General features: G+C 42.9%; 2 protein-coding genes across 3 annotated transcripts in view; both read left to right on the forward strand.

Moving 5' to 3' along the window:
- Positions 1-52: 52 nt before the first annotated feature.
- On the forward strand, positions 53-13,806 carry LOC109905502 (polymerase delta-interacting protein 2-like). 2 transcript variants are annotated; one of them, XM_020502901.2, is made up of 11 exons: positions 53-404; positions 6,599-6,680; positions 7,027-7,124; positions 7,247-7,346; positions 8,762-8,837; positions 9,090-9,197; positions 9,999-10,144; positions 10,525-10,551; positions 10,726-10,851; positions 11,127-11,206; positions 12,481-13,806. In XM_020502901.2, exons 1-11 carry the CDS (start codon positions 223-225, stop codon positions 12,593-12,595), a joined length of 1,140 nt encoding a protein of 379 aa, XP_020358490.1. In that variant the 5' UTR covers positions 53-222; the 3' UTR covers positions 12,596-13,806. The 2 variants fall into 2 exon arrangements, with proteins under 2 accessions (XP_020358490.1, XP_020358491.1); XM_020502902.2 differs by having other exon boundaries at positions 56-404; positions 6,605-6,680.
- Positions 13,807-16,503: 2,697 nt separating this feature from the next.
- Positions 16,504-18,618, forward strand: part of LOC109904780 (leucine-rich repeat-containing protein 75A-like) — a 32,559-nt gene continuing 30,444 nt past the window's right edge. The window contains exon 1 of the mRNA XM_031790536.1: positions 16,504-17,996. Within this exon, the coding sequence (XP_031646396.1) occupies positions 17,742-17,996 (255 nt within the window). The 5' untranslated portion in view covers positions 16,504-17,741. The remainder of the gene's footprint in view (positions 17,997-18,618) is intronic.

Consider the following 18,618-nt stretch of genomic DNA (forward strand, 5'->3'; position numbering starts at 1 on the left):
AGCTAGTTTTCCGTTTTCCACTTCCCTCTAAGAACACCCCTAGACAGTCCTAGTTAAATTCTCGCTTGAGAATTTTCTCTTTGATAGTAAGGTACTTTATTGTTACCCCGAAACGATTTGATACTGAGATAAAAACGGCTGCATTGAACCTTTAAATCAACTCTGAAATTCGCACGCTTTTATACACGTGAGCCTCGGCGTGCTTGTGCAGAAGTAGGAAAGATGGCTGCTTGTGCAATACGACGAGGCTTTCTGACTGTTGTCAGTAAATACAACAAGAAACAGACACATAGAATATTGGGTGTTATTGAAGGGAGTAGTGGACTTGAGGTGAAGAGGCCCCGGTTACCGTGTTTAGCATGTGGATTGCCCAACATTCAGCAGACGAGGTTCATGTCGTCACGGTAAGGGGTACCTTCTAAGCTAATGTGTCCTAGCTAGCTAGCTATTGTAAGTTAGCAAGTCTGTCCACTGTCTTGAATGCTGCATCATTGATGCTGCCATGCCTCCACTACTTTAGCTAACTATAAGATTGTCAGCTAGTTAAACTAGCCATAGCTACCTTGCTGAGTTTACAAGCAATGCACTTCAGTTTTCTCTCTCATACAGTACCAGTCAAAAGTTTGGACACCTTCTCATTCAAGGGTTTTTATGACTATTTTCTACATTGTAGAATAATAGTGAAGACATCAACTATGAAATAATACATATGGAATCATGTAGTAACCAAAAAAGTGTTAAACCAATCCAAATATATTTGAGATTCTTCAAAGTAGCCATCCTTTGCCGTGATGACAGCATTGCACACTCTTGGCATTATCTCAATCAGCTTCAGTCTCTGAACAGTTGCTTTTGAGATGTCTGTTACTTGAACACTGAAGCAATTTCTGAGTCTGGTAACTCTAAAGAACTTATCCTCTGCAGCAGAGGTAACTTTGGGTCTTCCTTTCCTGTGGTGGTCCTCATGAGAGCCAGTTTCATCAAACCACTGGATTGTTTTTGTAACTGCACTTGAAGAAATGTTCAAAGTTGTTTACATTTTCAGATTGGCTGACCTTCATGTCATAAAGTAATGATGGACTGTCATTTATCTTTGCTTATTTGAGCTGATCTTGCCATAACATGGACTTGGTCTTTTATCATATAGGGCTAGCTTTTGTATAGCACCCCTACCTTGTCACAACACAACTGATTGGCTCAAACACATTAAGGAAAGAAATTCAAAATGTACTTTTAAAATTAAATGCATCCCAGGTGACTAACTCATGAAGCTGGTTGAGAGAATGCCAAGTGTGTGCAAAGCTGGCATCAAGGCAAAAGGTGGCTACTTTGAAGAATCTCAAAAATAAAATATATTTTGATTTGGTTAACACTTTTCTTTTGTTGCTTACTACATGATAACATATGTTATTTCATAGTTTGATGTCTTCACTATTCTACAATGTTGAAAATGGTAAAAATAAAGATCTTTGAATGAGTAGGTGTCAACTTTTGACTGTGTGTGTGTAATCTCGCTAGGTAATGTAGGAAAATTAATGCTCTGATTAAGTTAACCATGATTGTGCAACACTTGGCAAGAAGTCAGCTTGGATAGAAACCTGCAGAACTGAACTTACATGAAAGTGCCCAGCTATAATATATGATTGGCAGATATGTTGCCTAGAGCAACGATGATTGTCACATTGCACAAGCTCCTGTTGTCAGACATCTATTTGTTTTTAGTATATCCCAACTTACATATCAAACAGTGTCATATGTTGGCACTTTGTTGCGCTTGATAACACACAGTTTATAGAGCTTAACTTGCAAGCAGAGCTGTGCATATTTTCAGTATTCATAGCTAGACTCTGAGACAGTTTATATCTTCCAGCCGTCAGACAGCTGAACACTTGAACTGGACTGATCACCTGCTCTGATTCTCTGCACCGTAGCATACATTCACTCACTCACTCATGCATACACACACAGTGCATTCTGAAAGTATTCAGACCCCTTCCATTTTCCACATTTTGTTATGTTACAGCCTTATTCTAAAATTGATTAAATTAAATTGTTTCTTTCCCACCTAAATCTGGACACAACCCCATAATGACAAAGCAAAAACAGTTAAACACTTTTGTTTGTTGTAAATGTGTGTGTGTATGTATATAAGAAATGAAATATCACATTTATATAAGTATTCAGACCCTTTAATCAGTACCTTGTTGAAGCACCATTTTCAGAGATTTATAGCCTTGAGTCTTCTTGGGTATGACGCTGCAAGCTTGGCACACCTGTATTTGGGGAGTTTCTCTCAATCTCTGTCAGGTAGGATGGGGAGTGTTGCTGCACAGCTATTTTCATGTCTCTCCAGATATTTGATTGGGTTCAAGTCCGGGCTCTGGCTGGGCCACTCAAGGATATTCAGAGACTTGTCCCGAAGCCACTCCTGCATTGTCTTGGCTGTGTGCTGAGGGTCATTGTCCTGTTGGAGGGTGACCCTTTGCCCCAGTCTGAGGTCCTGAGCACTCTGGAGCAGGTTTTCATCAAGGATCTCTCTGTACATTGCTCTATTAAGCTTTCCCTCGATCCTGACTAGTCTCCCAGTCCCTGCCACTGAAAAATATCCCCACAGCATGATGCTGCCACCACCATGCGTCACGGTAGGGATGGTGTCGGGTTTCCTCCACACATTCTGCTTGGCATTCAGGCCAAAGAGTTCAATCTTGGTTTCATCAGACCAGAGAATCTTGTATCTCATGGTCTGAGAGTCCATTAGGTGCCTCTTGGCTAACTCGAAGCGGGCTGTCATGAGCATTTTACTGAGGCATGGCTTCCATTTCGCCACTCTACCATAAAGGCCTGATTGGTGAAGTGCTACAGTGATGGTTGTCATTCTGGAAGGTTCTCCCATCTTCACAGTGGAACTCTAGAGCACTGTCAAGAGTGACCATCGCATTCTTGGTCACCTCCCTGACCAAGGTCCTTCTCCCCCGATTGCTCAGTTTGGCCTGGCGGCCAGCTCCAGGTAGAGTCTTGGTGGTTCCAAACTTCTTCCATTTAAGAATGATGGAGACCACTGTGTTCTTGGACATTCAATGCTGCAGACATTTTTTTGGTACCCTTCCCCAGATCTGTGCCTCGACACAATCCTGTCTTGTTTTACGGACAATTCCTTCGACCTCATGGCTTGGTTTTTGCTCTGAAAATGCACTGTCAACTGTGGGTCCTTTATATAGACAGGTGTGTGCCTTTCCAAATCATGTTCAATCAATCGAATTTACCACAGATGGACTCCATTCAAGTTGTAGAAACAACTCCAGGATGATCAATGGAAACAGGATGCACCCGAGTCCCATAGCGAAGGGTCTGAATACTTATGTAAATAAGGTATTTTGTTTTTAATTTTTAATAAATTAGCCAACATTTCTAAACCGGTTCACTTTGTCATTAATTTAATCCATTTTAGAATAAGGCTGTAACATAGCAAAATGTGGAAAAGGTCAAGGGGTCTGAATACTTTCTGAAATCATTGTATACTGTACATACATTACACACGGGATGTTTACTGGTTGTTCGGGAGGTGAAGGGAAAGTCGGATGTGTGGAATAAATTTGACTAGTTGTGGAAAATTCTGGAGCTCAAGAAAAAGGTAAGTAGCAAGTGCTGTGTGCATATTATGTATGCCAAACGGGTGCTGTTAGATTACAATATCATTTTCCTGACCATTTCGAACAATATAAATCAACACACCAGAGATTCTGTAACAACTTTTTTTGTAAAGCCTTTATTACAGCAAAGGCTAAAAGCAGTCTCATTCGTGAATGCAATTTCCAAAATGGAATGGTTTATTTATGTACACTAATTATTCAAGGGTCGCATCATTTCTTTTATTGTGAAACTAAAATCCTTGATTGCCTTTCAAATCATAAGTGACTCGTATGCTGAGTGATGACATGAACGAGTACATTTTTGATTGATACACTACTGTGCACTATCGAAGTATTGAAATAGAGGCCTAAGTAAGTTACGCTATTAAGACTGAACTGTTCTGAGGCCTACAGGTCGACGGTGGCGATACTAAGCTTACTAATGATAATGACATTATTTTTTATTATTATAATGATCATAATAGTAATAACAATAAGGAGATCAAGAATAGGGAGGGTTATTATTATGAATATAATTTATTACAATTTGTAAGTGTAAGCATCGCTAAATAAAGGATACCAAGAGGCTGAAAGTGGAAAGCTTTTATTACAGCATAGCAAAGAGAGAAACTGCCAAATTTGTGGCTAATAAACAGGCAACAGAAACAGGATCTATCTTATTTCTGTAGATGTATATGGATAATTTATGAAGCCAGGTATTTTTAACAGTTTGGCTATTGATTATAGACCTTAAATTGGCGTTTCCTCTTAGACAATTAAGCCAAGGACTGTCTTCCCGTCTGCTGCCTCCACCGATATGCCGGGTAATTTAGATTTTATGCATATAGCAACATGGTCTTGGAAAAGGCGCCAATTCAACAGCGCACCAATGTGTTTCAGAACCACGGACAGTGACCGCTATCCAATGCGGGAGAAAGCACATTTGTTATAAAATATTATTTGCACCATTGTTCTTACCTAATATAACCATATACAATTTCACAGGCACATCTTAGTGATGGACTGTGCCATTCCCATGGCCTTAACAATGGATTATTCCACTCAGACGGATGCGAATCAGAGGTGTCTTGTGCACTTATTTTTCTTTGCTACTGCTCGACTAAAGGTCTCGGTCCACCAACAGCCTATTGACCAAACAATTAACCAGGCTACTAAATGGGGCCAGCCCTAGCTACAATCATGGTTGCTTTCGGACTGAGTTGTAGAATTCTTCTCGGGTCCAAAAACAACAATTAAACCCGACTCAACCCGTATTCTAATGGGTCCGGGTCTAGGACCAGACCCGAGTGACAACATTTAGTTAACCAGAAGAGCAGCTAGACTGATAAACGAATAGATCTATATGTTGGCTAGGCCTTCTGTAAGTCAATAAATGCACTTTATTAGCATAAAATACATATGCTATGGGCTATACAGAGCTGTGGTCCGGTCCACTTGGGTCTATCAGCTGTAGTTCCAGAGACCCGATCAAACAGGACCTGAGCGAGAAGTTAGAATTTCGGACCCAGGCCCACTCGGGTGGACCCGTGAAGACCTCGAGTGTAGACCTGCATGTACACTAAGCCACTTATCTAGAAAACGTGACATTTGAACACTAGTAGAAAGTTGGCAACATATCTGGCCTATATTAGCTAGTTCACTTTTTGTCTGAGTGGAAGAACGTAGGCCCAAAGCTCTCTATCTGCTGTTGACTATATAAGGGAACAGGTTGGCTTGAGCCGGCACAGAGTAAATGGGTCTAATTTCCTTTGCGCCCCTCATGCCAAGGGAGTGAACGCGGAGGGCTTGCGTTGACATGGAGCCCAGAAGGTTAGCAATTGGAAGACCGATCCAGCTTGTAATTCTGACTTTAATTTATGTAACCCTTTATGTAAGATATTACTGTCCTGTTTCTCACCTTTTCTCCCTGAATGAGAACTTCTTTTTGTTATGATAATCTCCATGAAATGAGGAAACATGTTAACGATCTGACCCTCCATTTCTTTAACAATGTATTTGTTATGGCATTTCACCAGCCTGGTCGTGCTTTCTTGTCAGTGACCAGTATAATAATCCGAGGGACAACCTTTGCCAGTAATTGCCAACGCAGCTGATGAACATACAAGCCTTCGGGCTGAGCTCTTCCACCTCCTTACCTTCTGATAATAATATGGATGTATTGAGGAGCCACGCAATATCACCCCCCATGTTTTGAGGAATAGATCCATAAATGTATGAGGGACTTGAACACAGCCAGCGGTTGCTCCCAGTACCTTGTTGATTATAATTCAGTGAAGAGTCAAAGGGAATGACGAGATTAGACGTGGTATTTATGTTTGTTTGAACTTTGATAAATCAATGTGTTTTTATTTAATTTTGTCTGATTTGAGATTTAGCTTTAGTCCAAGGGGTTGACTAGGCGATGACCCGTGTGTTCCTGTCATCCCAGTGCTCATGTTGTGTATTGTGTGTACTTGGTCCTTTTCCAAGCTGCTGCAACACTTTGCTATTTGAGACTGTATAACTACATTAGTGTGATGTACAGGTCTTCTTGGCTCCATAAAGTTGGACCCAGGGACGATCAGACCTGGACCTGATCATTTAAATTAAATAAAAAAGGGGAACAGTCAGACCCAACCCGACTGGACCCGATGACAACCAGACCTAGACCCGTACCCTAACTTTATTTATTTTATTTCACCTTTATTAACCAGGTAGGCCAGTTGAGAACAAGTTCTCATGTACAACTGCGACCTGGCCAAGATAAAGCAAAGCAGTGCGACAAAATCCACACAAAGTTACACATGGGATTTGGACACGAGTGACAAAAAAAATATATGTTTATCAGCCAAGTTGCTCTTCTGGTTAACAAATAGGGTCGGATCTCAGGTGTTCGGGTGGACCTGTGAACACCTCTAGTGTGATGTGATTTTGCTCCAGTTTGTCATAGTGTGGCCTGTGTTTGGCAGGAACAGGCCGGAGGGGAAGGTTCTGGAGACGGTGGGAGTGTTTGAGGCGCTGAAGCAGCACGGCAAATATGAAACAGGCCAGGTAAGAGAGGCATCGCCATGCAGTTTACCCACCCAGACCAGAACTATTGGTCCTGGCCTTCCCTCCTCATAATCATCTTTTGCTTCGCTGTCATAGGCCTAAACATTAGGGGCCGGCTTGATTCCCAGACACAGATTATGCCTAGTTTTGGACAAAAAAAAAGACTTGTCATTGCGTTTGCTTTTTAGTCCGGGGCGATTCATAATCCTTGTCTGGGGGAAACCGGTCCTTGGTGAATGGTGGCCCTGTACAATAGTCCTAGGTGTGTGTATATGTATATATTAGTTGCCCTTGTCACAAAGTTCTTTCCGACCTCAATCTATGTTTCTCCATGTTTTCTCCTCAGCTCTTCCTTCATAGTGTGTTTGGCTACAGAGGGATCGTGTTGTTCCCCTGGCACGCCCGTATCTATGACCGGGATATCATTCCACCCATGTCTGACAGGTGCGTATCACATCTCTCAGCGGTAGGGCCAGGAGTTATTTTATTTTGTTGATGTGTGTTCTATGTTAATTGAATTGGTTAATTTGTCTTATCATTTTTAAAACCCATGCTCTGTCAATCAGCAAGCCAGAGCCTCCTGGTTCTCACGGGTCAAAAGAGGTGAAGGGGAGAACTCATACCTACTACCAGGTCCTCATCGACACGCGGGACTGCCCTCACATAGTACGTTACCACAGAACACTACCAATGCAATGTTCGTACTGTTAATACTAGAGGTCGACCGATTATGATTTTTACCGATAATTGGAGGACTAAAAAAGCCGATACCGATTAATCGGGCCGATATAAAAAAATTCAATGTATTTGTAATAATAACAATTACAACAATACTGAATTAACACTTATTTTAACTTAATATAATACATCAATAAAATCAATTTAGCCTCAAGTAGATTATGAAACATGTTCAATTTGGTTTAAATAATGCAAAAACAAAGTGTTGGAGAAGAAAGTAAAAGGGCAATATGTGCCATGTAAAAAAGCTAACATTTAAGTTCCTTGCTCAGAACATGAGAACATATGAAAGCTGGTGGTTCCTTTTAACATGAGTCTTCAATATTCCCAGGTAAGAAGTTTTAGGTTGTAGTTATTATAGACCTATTTCCCTCTATACCATTTGTATTTCATTAACCTTTGACGATTGGATGTTCTTATAGGCACTTTAGTATTGCCAGTATAACAGTATAGCTTCCGTCCCTCTCCTCGCTCCTCCCTGGGCTCGACCCAGCAACACAACGACAACAGCCACCACATCGAAGCAGCGTTACCCATGCAGAGCAAGGGGAACAACCACTCCAAGGCTCAGAACGAGTGAAGTTTGAAACGCTATTAGCGCGCACTAACTAGTCAGCCATTTCACTTTGGTCACACCAGCCTCATCTCGGGAGTTGATAGGTTTGAAATCATAAACAGCGCAATGCTTGACGCACAACGAAGAGCTGCTGGCAAAACACACGAAAGTGCTGTTTGAATGAATGTTTACGCGCCTGCTTCTGCCTACCACTGCTCAGTCAGATACTTAGATGCTTGTATGCTCAGTCAGATTATATGCAACACAGGACACGCTAGATAATATCAACCATGTGTAGTTAACTAATGATTATGATTGATTGTTTTTTATAAGATAAGTTTAATGCTAGCTAGCAACTTACATTGGCTTACTGCATTTGTGTAACAGGCAGTCTCCTTGTGGAGTGCAATGAGAGAGAGGCAGGTCGTAATTGCGTTGGACTAGTTAACTGTAAGGTCGCAAGATTGGGTCCCCCGAGCTGACAAGGTGAACATCTGTCTTTCTGCCCCTGAACGAGGCAGTTAACCCACCGTTCCTATGCCGTCATTGAAAATAAGAATGTGTTCTTAACTGACTTGCAGAGTTAAATAAAGGTGTGTTACATTTATTTATTTTTTTAACTGCAATCTGCGCCCAAAAATACCGATTTCCGATTATTAGGAAAACTTGAAGTCGGCCCTAATTAATCGGCCATTCCGATTAATCGGTCGACCTCTAGTACATACTGACTCGGCCTAAATGATGACATCTGCCAGTCTTCTAGTTGTTTCTCCTGTTGTGTTGACAGTCTCAGAGGTCTCAGACCGAAGCAGTGACGTTCCTGGCGAACCACGACGACAGCAGAGCCCTCTATGCCATCCCAGGTAAACGACACATGATCTGCTGCTCCCTGGGTAGTAAATGGCTACATGCTTTGATTTAGTTTCAAACAGAACAATTGGCTAGCAGATTTTTTTTAAATAATAGTTTTTTTCTTCTTCAATCCCACAAAAATGCTTTGAGTTATCTGCAAATGGCACTGTCAGTGTGTGTGTATAATTTTGGCTTCCAGGTGATTTTTGCATTACTACCCTAGTTACGTCCTTGTACTACTTCTGTCATTGTGTGTGTTTCAGGTCTGGACTATGTGAGTCATGAAGACATCCTGCCCTACAACTCCACAGAGCAGGTCCCCATCCAGCACGAGCTGTTTGAGCGCTTCCTCATGTTCAACCCTGACAAAAGTAAGCTCCAGCCACTCGCTGTTTTCCAGTTTCCACGTATCATTTCATTGTACAGCATAGTATAAACAGAGTACAAAACATTAACACTTTCCTAATATTGAGTTGCGTTCAGAACAGTCCCTATTTGTCGGGGCAGGGACTCTACAAGGAGTCGAAAGCGTTCCACAGGGATGCTGACCCATGTTGACCCTAATGCTTCCCACTGTTGTGTCAAGTTGGCTGGATGTCCTTTGGGTGGTCGGCCATTCTTGATAGACATGGGAAAATGTTGCGTGTGAAAAGTCCAGCAGCATTGCAGTTCTTGACACACACCGGTGCGCCTGGCACCTTCTACCATCCCTCTATCAAAGGCACTTAAATCTTTTGACTTGCCCATTCTCCCTCGGAATGACACACATACACAATCAATGTCTCAATTGTCTCGGCTTAAAAATTATTCTTTAACCCGTCTCCTCCCCTTCATCTACATTGATTTGAAGTGAATTTAACAAGTGACACCAAGAAGGGATCATAGCTTTCATCTGGATTCACCTGGTCAGTCAGTCTGTCATGGAAAGAGCAGGAGTCCTTAATGTTTTCTAAACTCAGTGTACATTTCCAGTTATTTTTGGGAATATTCCCAAATTAACTTCTATAAAGTATACAATTTTTCAGTTTCTAAAAACATTCAGTAGTACTATGAAGTGTTCAAATGTTTATTTTACATTCACAGGTACTGTGTATCAATATATCTAGAATACAATACATCTAATTATTTTGTGAGCATTCACAAGTGTATATGACTGTAAACCGTGTGTCCAGCCACCCCAGCTCCCCCGTTCAGTGCGAGGGACACTTTGAAGGCATGGCAGGAGAAGAATCATCCCTGGCTGGAGCTGTCCGACGTGCACAGAGAGACGACGGAGAACATCCGGGTCACCGTCATCCCCTTCTACATGGGCATGAGGGTGAGGACAATGTCGCTGTTGGGATTGTGAGGCTCTTTCTCAAAAGATATCTGTCCTCTCATTGCCGCTTCTTTCTACTGCACTGATCTGAAAGGACTGACCTGGTGAAAGCCAGTGTAATGAGTAGCTTCCACCATGTTGTTTTCACCTAGAGTCTTTTTCAATCTGTGCTGATTAAGGGGAGGACAGGTTAAGACATTGAGAGAAAGCCACAGTGTTTTAATTGTCAGTTCCTATCAAATAAATGGTATACACGGTCCAATGAGCTCTTTCAATAATGTTCTGCTCATTCCTGATTCCTCCCACTCTGCTGTGTGATTCTTATGATGAGCTTGAATCTACCTGCGCACAAAGAATAAATACAGTATTTTCTTTCTCAGGATGCTCAAAATTCTCATGTGTATTGGGTAAGTAAAGTTTTTTTAAATTTTATTTTACGATTCCCTGAAAAGGGACAAATAATTTCAACTTTTACCAATGTATGATGTAGGCCTCGTATATCCAGTCGAGGATACAAATGTAGACCATCAGAACGGCGACATAATGTGTACCAAATTCACCAAAATGTGTGTCTCTCACAGTGGCGATACTGCATCCGCCTGGAGAACATGGGTAGTGAAGTGGTGCAACTGAGGGAGAGACACTGGAGGATCTTCAGCCTGTCAGGCACGCTGGAGACGGTCCGGGGACGGGGGGTCGTAGGCCGGGTCGGTAGTACAACCGCCTCCACACAATGGAATTACAAACGCTCAATGGCTGTGTCTGGAAACTTTACCAGCTGGCAAAATACTTGCTTCCTCTGTCCTTGTTTCCTCAATTCCTCTCCAAGCCAATTGGATGAGAGGATCTAAGGTCCCTTCTTCAGGCAACCTCCAATGAGCTTCAAGGGGGAACAAGGACAGAGGAAGCATGTACAGCCACTCATACAGTATGTTACCTCCACGACTGAGTAGAGGCCATAACCAACCGTTTTTGTCCCCAGGAACCAGTATTGTCCAAAGAGCAGCCAGCCTTCCAGTACAGCAGCCATGTTTCCCTTCAAGCACCCAGTGGACACATGTGGTAAGTTCTTCCCAGCTTACCCTTGCCTTCTACACACAGTAACATGTCAAAGGAACTGCATTATTAACACGAGTATTGCTGTGGTAAACGTCTTACTGTAGGTGGTAGAAGCAGCACACACTGCTGTACCAGTAATGCAGGTTCATGGATGTTCTGGTCTAAGAATGACTTATTAAACTTTCTGGCGCAGTCGTTCCGCTAGCGACCTGCCTCGACAACATCTGGTGAAATTGTAGAGCGCTAAAATGAAATGACAGAAATAGAAATATTTAACATTCATGAAAATACAAATGTCATACATATAAATAACTGTTAACTTCTTGTTAATCCAGCCACTGTCAGATTTCAAAAAAGCTTTACGGCGAAAGCACACCATGCGATTATCTGAGGACAGCGCCCCGCATACAAAAGCATGATAAACATTTTTCAACCAGGCAGGTGCGCCACGAAAGTCAGAAATAGCGATATAATAATAGCCTTTGAAGATCATCTTGTGTTGGAACTCAAAGGTCCCAGCTACATCACAATTGGTCCTTTTGTTCGATAAAGTCCTTCTTTATAACCCCAAAAACTCAGTTTAGCTGGCGCACTTTATTCAATAATCCACCAGTTTCCCTCCTTCAAAATGCATACATCAAAGAACGCGCTCTCATCCACACGCATGAAAACACTACAGCCAAAATAGGAGCCACTTAGAAAAACTACATTCTAGCTAATCTTTCCAAAAACCAGCCTGAAACTCTTTCTAGACTGTTGACATCTAGTGGAAGCCTTAGGAACTGCAATCTGGGGGGCTTTCGCCTCATAATAAACATGACAGCAATTAGAAACACTGGTAGGCTGAACTTTTTTATTTTTTTTAATGGTTTGTCCTCAGGGTTTCGCCTGCATTCAGTTCTGTTATACTCACAGATGTTATTTCAACAGTTTGAAACTTTAGTGTTGTCTATCCAAATCTACCAATTATATGCATATCATAGCTTCTGGGCCTGAGTAACAGGCAGTGTACTTTGGGCACGCTTTTCATCCGAACGTCAATACTGCCCCCTAGCCAAAAGAGGTTCAACCGGTTTTGCTATTTGTACTTGGTCCTTGTGGTAAAAAATAAGCTGGGGAAACAGAAAATACTGATTGATGTTTGACTGAATCTTGCACAGATTTACAGGCAAGTAAACCATCTTAAACGCAAGAGTAATTAAAAAATAGATAACAACCTTTCTTACATTTAGTACAGAAGTGTGATGGTCAAGATTCTAATGATGCTCTGTGTGCAGGGGAACCTTCCGCATCGAGAGGACGGACGGCTCCCACTTTGATGTGCGCATTCCCCCGTTTTCCCTGGAGAGCAACAAGGATGACAAGGCTCCCCCGGCTGGCTACACCTTCTGAGGCAACGCAGCAGCAGGGCCATGTCCCTCAGCGCAGTCGAACAGCCAAGCCATCCTTAGGAACGGATCAACCCTTCCTCTGCTACTTCTTCCTCATTGATATTTTAAGAAACTGATTTATTTGAGCACATTGAAATGAGATGTTCAATGAAAAGGGACAAAAATTGGCCTCCCAACATTTGTAGCTAATGAGAACTTTTGCTTTTTAGTGCGAAGGAGAAGGACAAGTGTTCGGTCACAGAGGTTGTTGCTTGAGATCGTTCTGCATAGGCAGAATGGCATGGTGAGCACTGATGGTATTTGCATTTATTATTATGAGTGGGAATGAATTATTCCAATGGTTTCTCTCAGCCATAATCGCTTGACCCAGAGGTAGACGTCTAAAACCAGGCTCCCTTGGTGTATTTTATTGGTGTTTCTAAATGGTTAAAATCAGCAGACCTGGTGGGAAACCATCGAAAGGACTTTACTAAAGCCAAATAGAACGTGTCCAATAGGAGCCCTACTCTTTTAAGAGACCTCAGTCAAGTCTAGACCTCCATGTTGCTCTCTGATGTATAGTATTATGCAAATTTCTCTGTTGTGCCTGTTTGGCTTGTCTGTCACTCTGAGCCTCCCTGATGGGGCCTGTCGTGAAACATGTAGAAAAGGGAAAGAGAACCTTGGTTATGTCTCAAATGGCACCCCATTCCCTATGAAGTGCACTATATAGGGAATAGGTTGCTGTTTGGGATGTTACCATTGAACGGAACAAGAAAGTGGAATACAGGAGGAGTCAGTGAGCTAAGGATGTCGTAGTGACCCCCATTGATGTTACCAACCTGTAGGTTTTGTCTGATATGAGGGCCGGGTTCAGGAGAGTGATCTGTTTCAGGTATGAATATCATGCATAGAGCAGACATGGTTCCTCATTCGACATGACGGAGAATCATGTCTGTTCCACACAATGTATTTAGATCTGAACATTTCATATTGTTATTTGAGTGTGGTGTGTGTTGGTGAGGGAGGTGTCTGGGAGACTGACTGGGTGCTATGCTGCTCGAGTCTGTCGTATCCAACCCTTTGAGTCAGTTCTGTGGGTTGAAGTCTCAGTTTGATTTTTGCCTTGTTTAGGGAAAAACTTTTTTGATAGATGATTTGAAATGACTGTGTAATGGTTGAATGATGTTCTGTGACAGTTGTAAAAACAAATAAATGTACCTTTTTAAAGAATTGGTCAGGTATTTACTGTATTGATTAGCCAATGGACAGTGTTTGTCTACCCCAGGGTTTTTCAAACTCAGTCCTCTGGACCCCAAGCGGTGCATGTTTAGTTTGTTTTTGCCCTAGAACTACACAGCTGATTCAATGTATCATCAAGCAATGAGTGTAGTGTGAAGGCAAAAACCAAAACGTGCACTCCTTGGACTGAGTTTGGGAAACGATGGTCTATCCTTGCAGGAGAGTGGGGCATTTTGGCTGAGAAATGGATCTGTGTGCACTCAGCATAAAAGGACACCCCCCCCCCCCCCCCCCCCCCCCCCTCCCCTCTTACTGGTCATCTAGAAGCCTCATAATTGAAAGAAAACCAGTAACATGGCAACCAGGCAGTCACTCAGATTTGAGTTTTTGAAGCCATCATGAGCCGACACTATGAAAATTAATTTAATAGTCTCTAATGCGTTTGTATAGGGCAACTAGCTCAGCTGACATATAGCATATACTGTTGCTATAGGTGTAGCTCCTTCTAAGGGAAGGTTAGAGTAAACAAATGGTAAATATTAGATTATGCTGAACAGTTATGATCACTGAGGGCACACTGCTAGACAAACATGCCCCCATCTTTCCTGTTGTATCTCTGAGCTGTGATTTGGTTGTTGCGCATCTTGAAATTTTATTTTATTTTTTATTTTACCTTTATTTAACCAGGTAGGCAAGTTGAGAACAAGTTCTCATTTACAATTGCGACCTGGCCAAGATAAAGCAAAGCAGTTCGACAGATAAAACGACACAGAGTTACACATGGAGTAAAAACAAACATACAGTCAATAATGCAGTATAAACAAGTCTATATACAATGTGAGCAAATGAGGTGAGAAGGGAGGTAAAGGCAAAAAAGGCCATGATGGCAAAGTAAATACAATATAGCAAGTAAAATACTGGAATGGTAGTTTTGCAATGGAAGAATGTGCAAAGTAGAAATAAAAAATAATGGGGTGCAAAGGAGCAAAATAAATAAATAAATAAAAATTAAATACAGTTGGGAAAGAGGTAGTTGTTTGGGCTAAATTATAGGTGGGCTATGTACAGGTGCAGTAATCTGTGAGCTGCTCTGACAGTTGGTGCTTAAAGCTAGTGAGGGAGATAAGTGTTTCCAGTTTCAGAGATTTTTGTAGTTCGTTCCAGTCATTGGCAGCAGAGAACTGGAAGGAGAGGCGGCCAAAGAAAGAATTGGTTTTGGGGGTGACTAGAGAGATATACCTGCTGGAGCGTGTGCTACAGGTGGGAGATGCTATGGTGACCAGCGAGCTGAGATAAGGGGGGACTTTACCTAGCAGGGTCTTGTAGATGACATGGAGCCAGTGGGTTTGGCGACGAGTATGAAGCGAGGGCCAGCCAACGAGAGCGTACAGGTCGCAATGGTGGGTAGTATATGGGGCTTTGGTGATAAAACGGATTGCACTGTGATAGACTGCATCCAATTTGTTGAGTAGGGTATTGGAGGCTATTTTGTAAATGACATCGCCAAAGTCGAGGATTGGTAGGATGGTCAGTTTTACAAGGGTATGTTTGGCAGCATGAGTGAAGGATGCTTTGTTGCGAAATAGGAAGCCAATTCTAGATTTAACTTTGGATTGGAGATGTTTGATATGGGTCTGGAAGGAGAGTTTACAGTCTAACCAGACACCTAAGTATTTGTAGTTGTCCACGTATTCTAAGTCAGAGCCGTCCAGAGTAGTGATGTTGGACAGGCGGGTAGGTGCAGGTAGCGATCGGTTGAAGAGCATGCATTTAGTTTTACTTGTATTTAAGAGCAATTGGAGGCCACGGAAGGAGAGTTGTATGGCATTGAAGCTTGCCTGGAGGGTTGTTAACACAGTGTCCAAAGAAGGGCCGGAAGTATACAGAATGGTGTCGTCTGCGTAGAGGTGGATCAGGGACTCACCAGCAGCAAGAGCGACCTCATTGATGTATACAGAGAAGAGAGTCGGTCCAAGAATTGAACCCTGTGGCACCCCCATAGAGACTGCCAGAGGTCGCTGTCGAGTCTGCCGATGAGGATATGGTGATTGACAAATCATATGATTGTGAGGTCCTTTTTTAAATGATTGAACATGAAATGTTATTTGATACTGAATATAATTTTGACTCCCATTTCAAATCTAACTGATGACAGTGAGTAGCCTATCAGCTGCAGGGATTTCTATTCATTTTAAATCTGAGAAATAGGCTACTTACATATTTATACAAACGACTATACTATTCCATAGTTTCATACTATGCTATAAAACAATACTATGGCCCTAAAATAAACATGTAATTCCACGCAGCCAACACTAGAGGTCCATATAACGCAATACAATGATTTGCACTTCATGTAAACAGACCAAAGCTGCAGATTTGTCATTTGAAAGTCTGCAATTACGAGAGTAAAAGTGTCAAGTCTTTGCAATGTGCTTAATGTACAAGCCAAGGTCATAATGTTATCTCAGTATTTATGTCATAGGACTGAGTGTTATTTATTATTATAGGTTATTGTAGGCACTAGAGTACCTTTTACATTAGCCCACCCCATCCCCAGACACCGTTCAGAAGATAAGGCAAAGATATCATGGATGTTGGCCTAGCTACAGTTGCAATATCCTCTTGGCAGGACGTCTTTGTAGTGGGAAGCAGTCTGCCCAACCCCATCCCACAGTGCCAGGACTTGAGGAGGGAAGCGCTCACACGCACTGTACTCACGGCGCCTGCTCTGGTCCGCTCCTTCGACAGTGCGCAGCCTATAATTCAGTACAGACAAGAGACACCCTCGACCAGTTCCCGGACTCTACCCTAGGCTACTGCTGAGGCCGTTCTAACAGGACATACCTCGAAGAGCGGAACATGGGACCAACGAATCCAATTTATTGCAAAGGAAAAGGTTGACATCACACGTGAGTCATTTGGAGAGGCAGAGGTGTATAAACAAACGGAGCAGATAAAGATGAACATTACCATGACCTGTCTCCATCGCCACCACCACATTCGTTTAGCTTTTTCATTTTCTGCACAGACGCAGAATAGGTGGAATTATTGATTAAAAGGGAAGAGGATTCCAATGTGGACGGGAGAGGAGACACTCGTGACAATGATAGTCGCGTCAATTTAGGAGCGGCCCTTCAGAAGATAGCCGTTTATATGTGAAGGACAGAAATGAAGTCGTCTCCAGGATAGCGCTGTGAGCGAGTGCATCCGATCGGAGTTTGCTGGCGATCTGTGGGACTGCTGCACCCCGTATTTGCGGCCATGCTGCGGGAAGCATCCTCCGAGCTCTTCACCGACTTGAGGGGCTTTTACCAGCCGATTGTTATAACAGTGAATTCGTTAAAATGATTTCGTTGTCTAGAAGACGGCTATTCCCGAGGCTTTTTGCAATATTTGTTTCATCGTTTGCTAAAGAACTCTGCGCAGAGAGAGCTGATCATATTTCACATAGCTCTGACATTTGTATCCTAACAAAATTCTGTGGAAAACATGTAATTATTTATAGACTATGTTCCGTGAATTGCGGAACAAAAGTTTTGGGTTGTGTCCCGGGTTGGGTAGTGTAGGCCTATGGGGTTAAGTGTTTCTCTGTTTGTGTTTCAAGTCGGCACGCATAGCAGTCAATTCGCTCACGCTTATTATGTGAGTTAGGCATTGTATTAAAATCTGAATGAATGTGTTGGATGTGGTTTCCCCTACTGGTATTGCACTCTAACAGCTGGACAGTGTACTATTCACGAGGGGACAGGCGTGTTGTCCAGAGAGTCAGGTGGAGAACGAACCCAGAGGTCCTATCCACTTTAAGCCCTTTATGGGGGGGGGGTTAATGTTTAGTGCAAAAACAAATATTTTTATACAAGTCAGCCTTGCATGACTGCCTTGGGGAGCAAGTCATTTCTTACAGCAGATTCTAACATCTGAACATGGGCACCAAACAGACCAAAGGTGCTGGGTGCCAAGAGGCTGGGCCCAGCCCACAGCACGGGTGGAAACGGACCCCTACCAAGGAGAGGGGTGACATCTTCACCTCCTTCATGTTGAGGTCAGGGGACCGGCTGAGTCGTGGAGGGTCCCCTCCGCCCTACCAGCGCCGGATAAGCATGATCCAGGAGATGATGCTGATGGCCAAGCAAGGAAAACAGGACAAGGCCACAGAGATGCTGCAGACACTCCGGCAGGTGTGTGTACATGTGTGTGTGTGTTTATATGTAAGTGTGTGCGCACCTGTGTTTATGGTATGTTCTTGACTGTGTGCCTGTGTGTGTTGTTGTGTGCTTGTGTTTGTATGTGTGTGCTGTGTGTGCGCCTGTGTGTTTGTGCACCTTTGTGCTTGTGTGTTCGTGTGTGTGTGTGTGTGTGTGTGTGTATTTATGTGTGTGCATGTGCGTGCACGTGTGCGTTTCATCTACTATAACCCCAAATCCCATGTCAATTCACTGCAAATCCTTGTCTGAGTCTAGCTTACATCAACTCTGTTCAAGTCCTTCACTCGGCCAGGGATACACAGATGGGAGGGAGGTGAGTTTCAGAGGACAGAGGAGGGCAGACAGATGGACTGATGCAGAGACGGGTAGAGAGGTGTGATCGTCAGAAAGCTGCATGTGCTTTCTCTCCGTTAGGTCGTGATTAGCTCTTACCACGGACACGCCGACACCGCGTGCCCACCGCAGGGACGTACAATAACTAGAGGGACCGTCTGTCTGAGTGAGGTGAGGACGTGGGTGCTAAGGAAGACCAACTCAAAAGACACCTCCCTTCGATGTCACACCAGGGTCGTGTGTTCGCTCGGCACGAAGCTGA

This window comes from Oncorhynchus kisutch, linkage group LG15, assembly GCF_002021735.2.
Source record: "Oncorhynchus kisutch isolate 150728-3 linkage group LG15, Okis_V2, whole genome shotgun sequence".
In the NCBI taxonomy this organism is placed as follows: domain Eukaryota; kingdom Metazoa; phylum Chordata; class Actinopteri; order Salmoniformes; family Salmonidae; genus Oncorhynchus; species Oncorhynchus kisutch.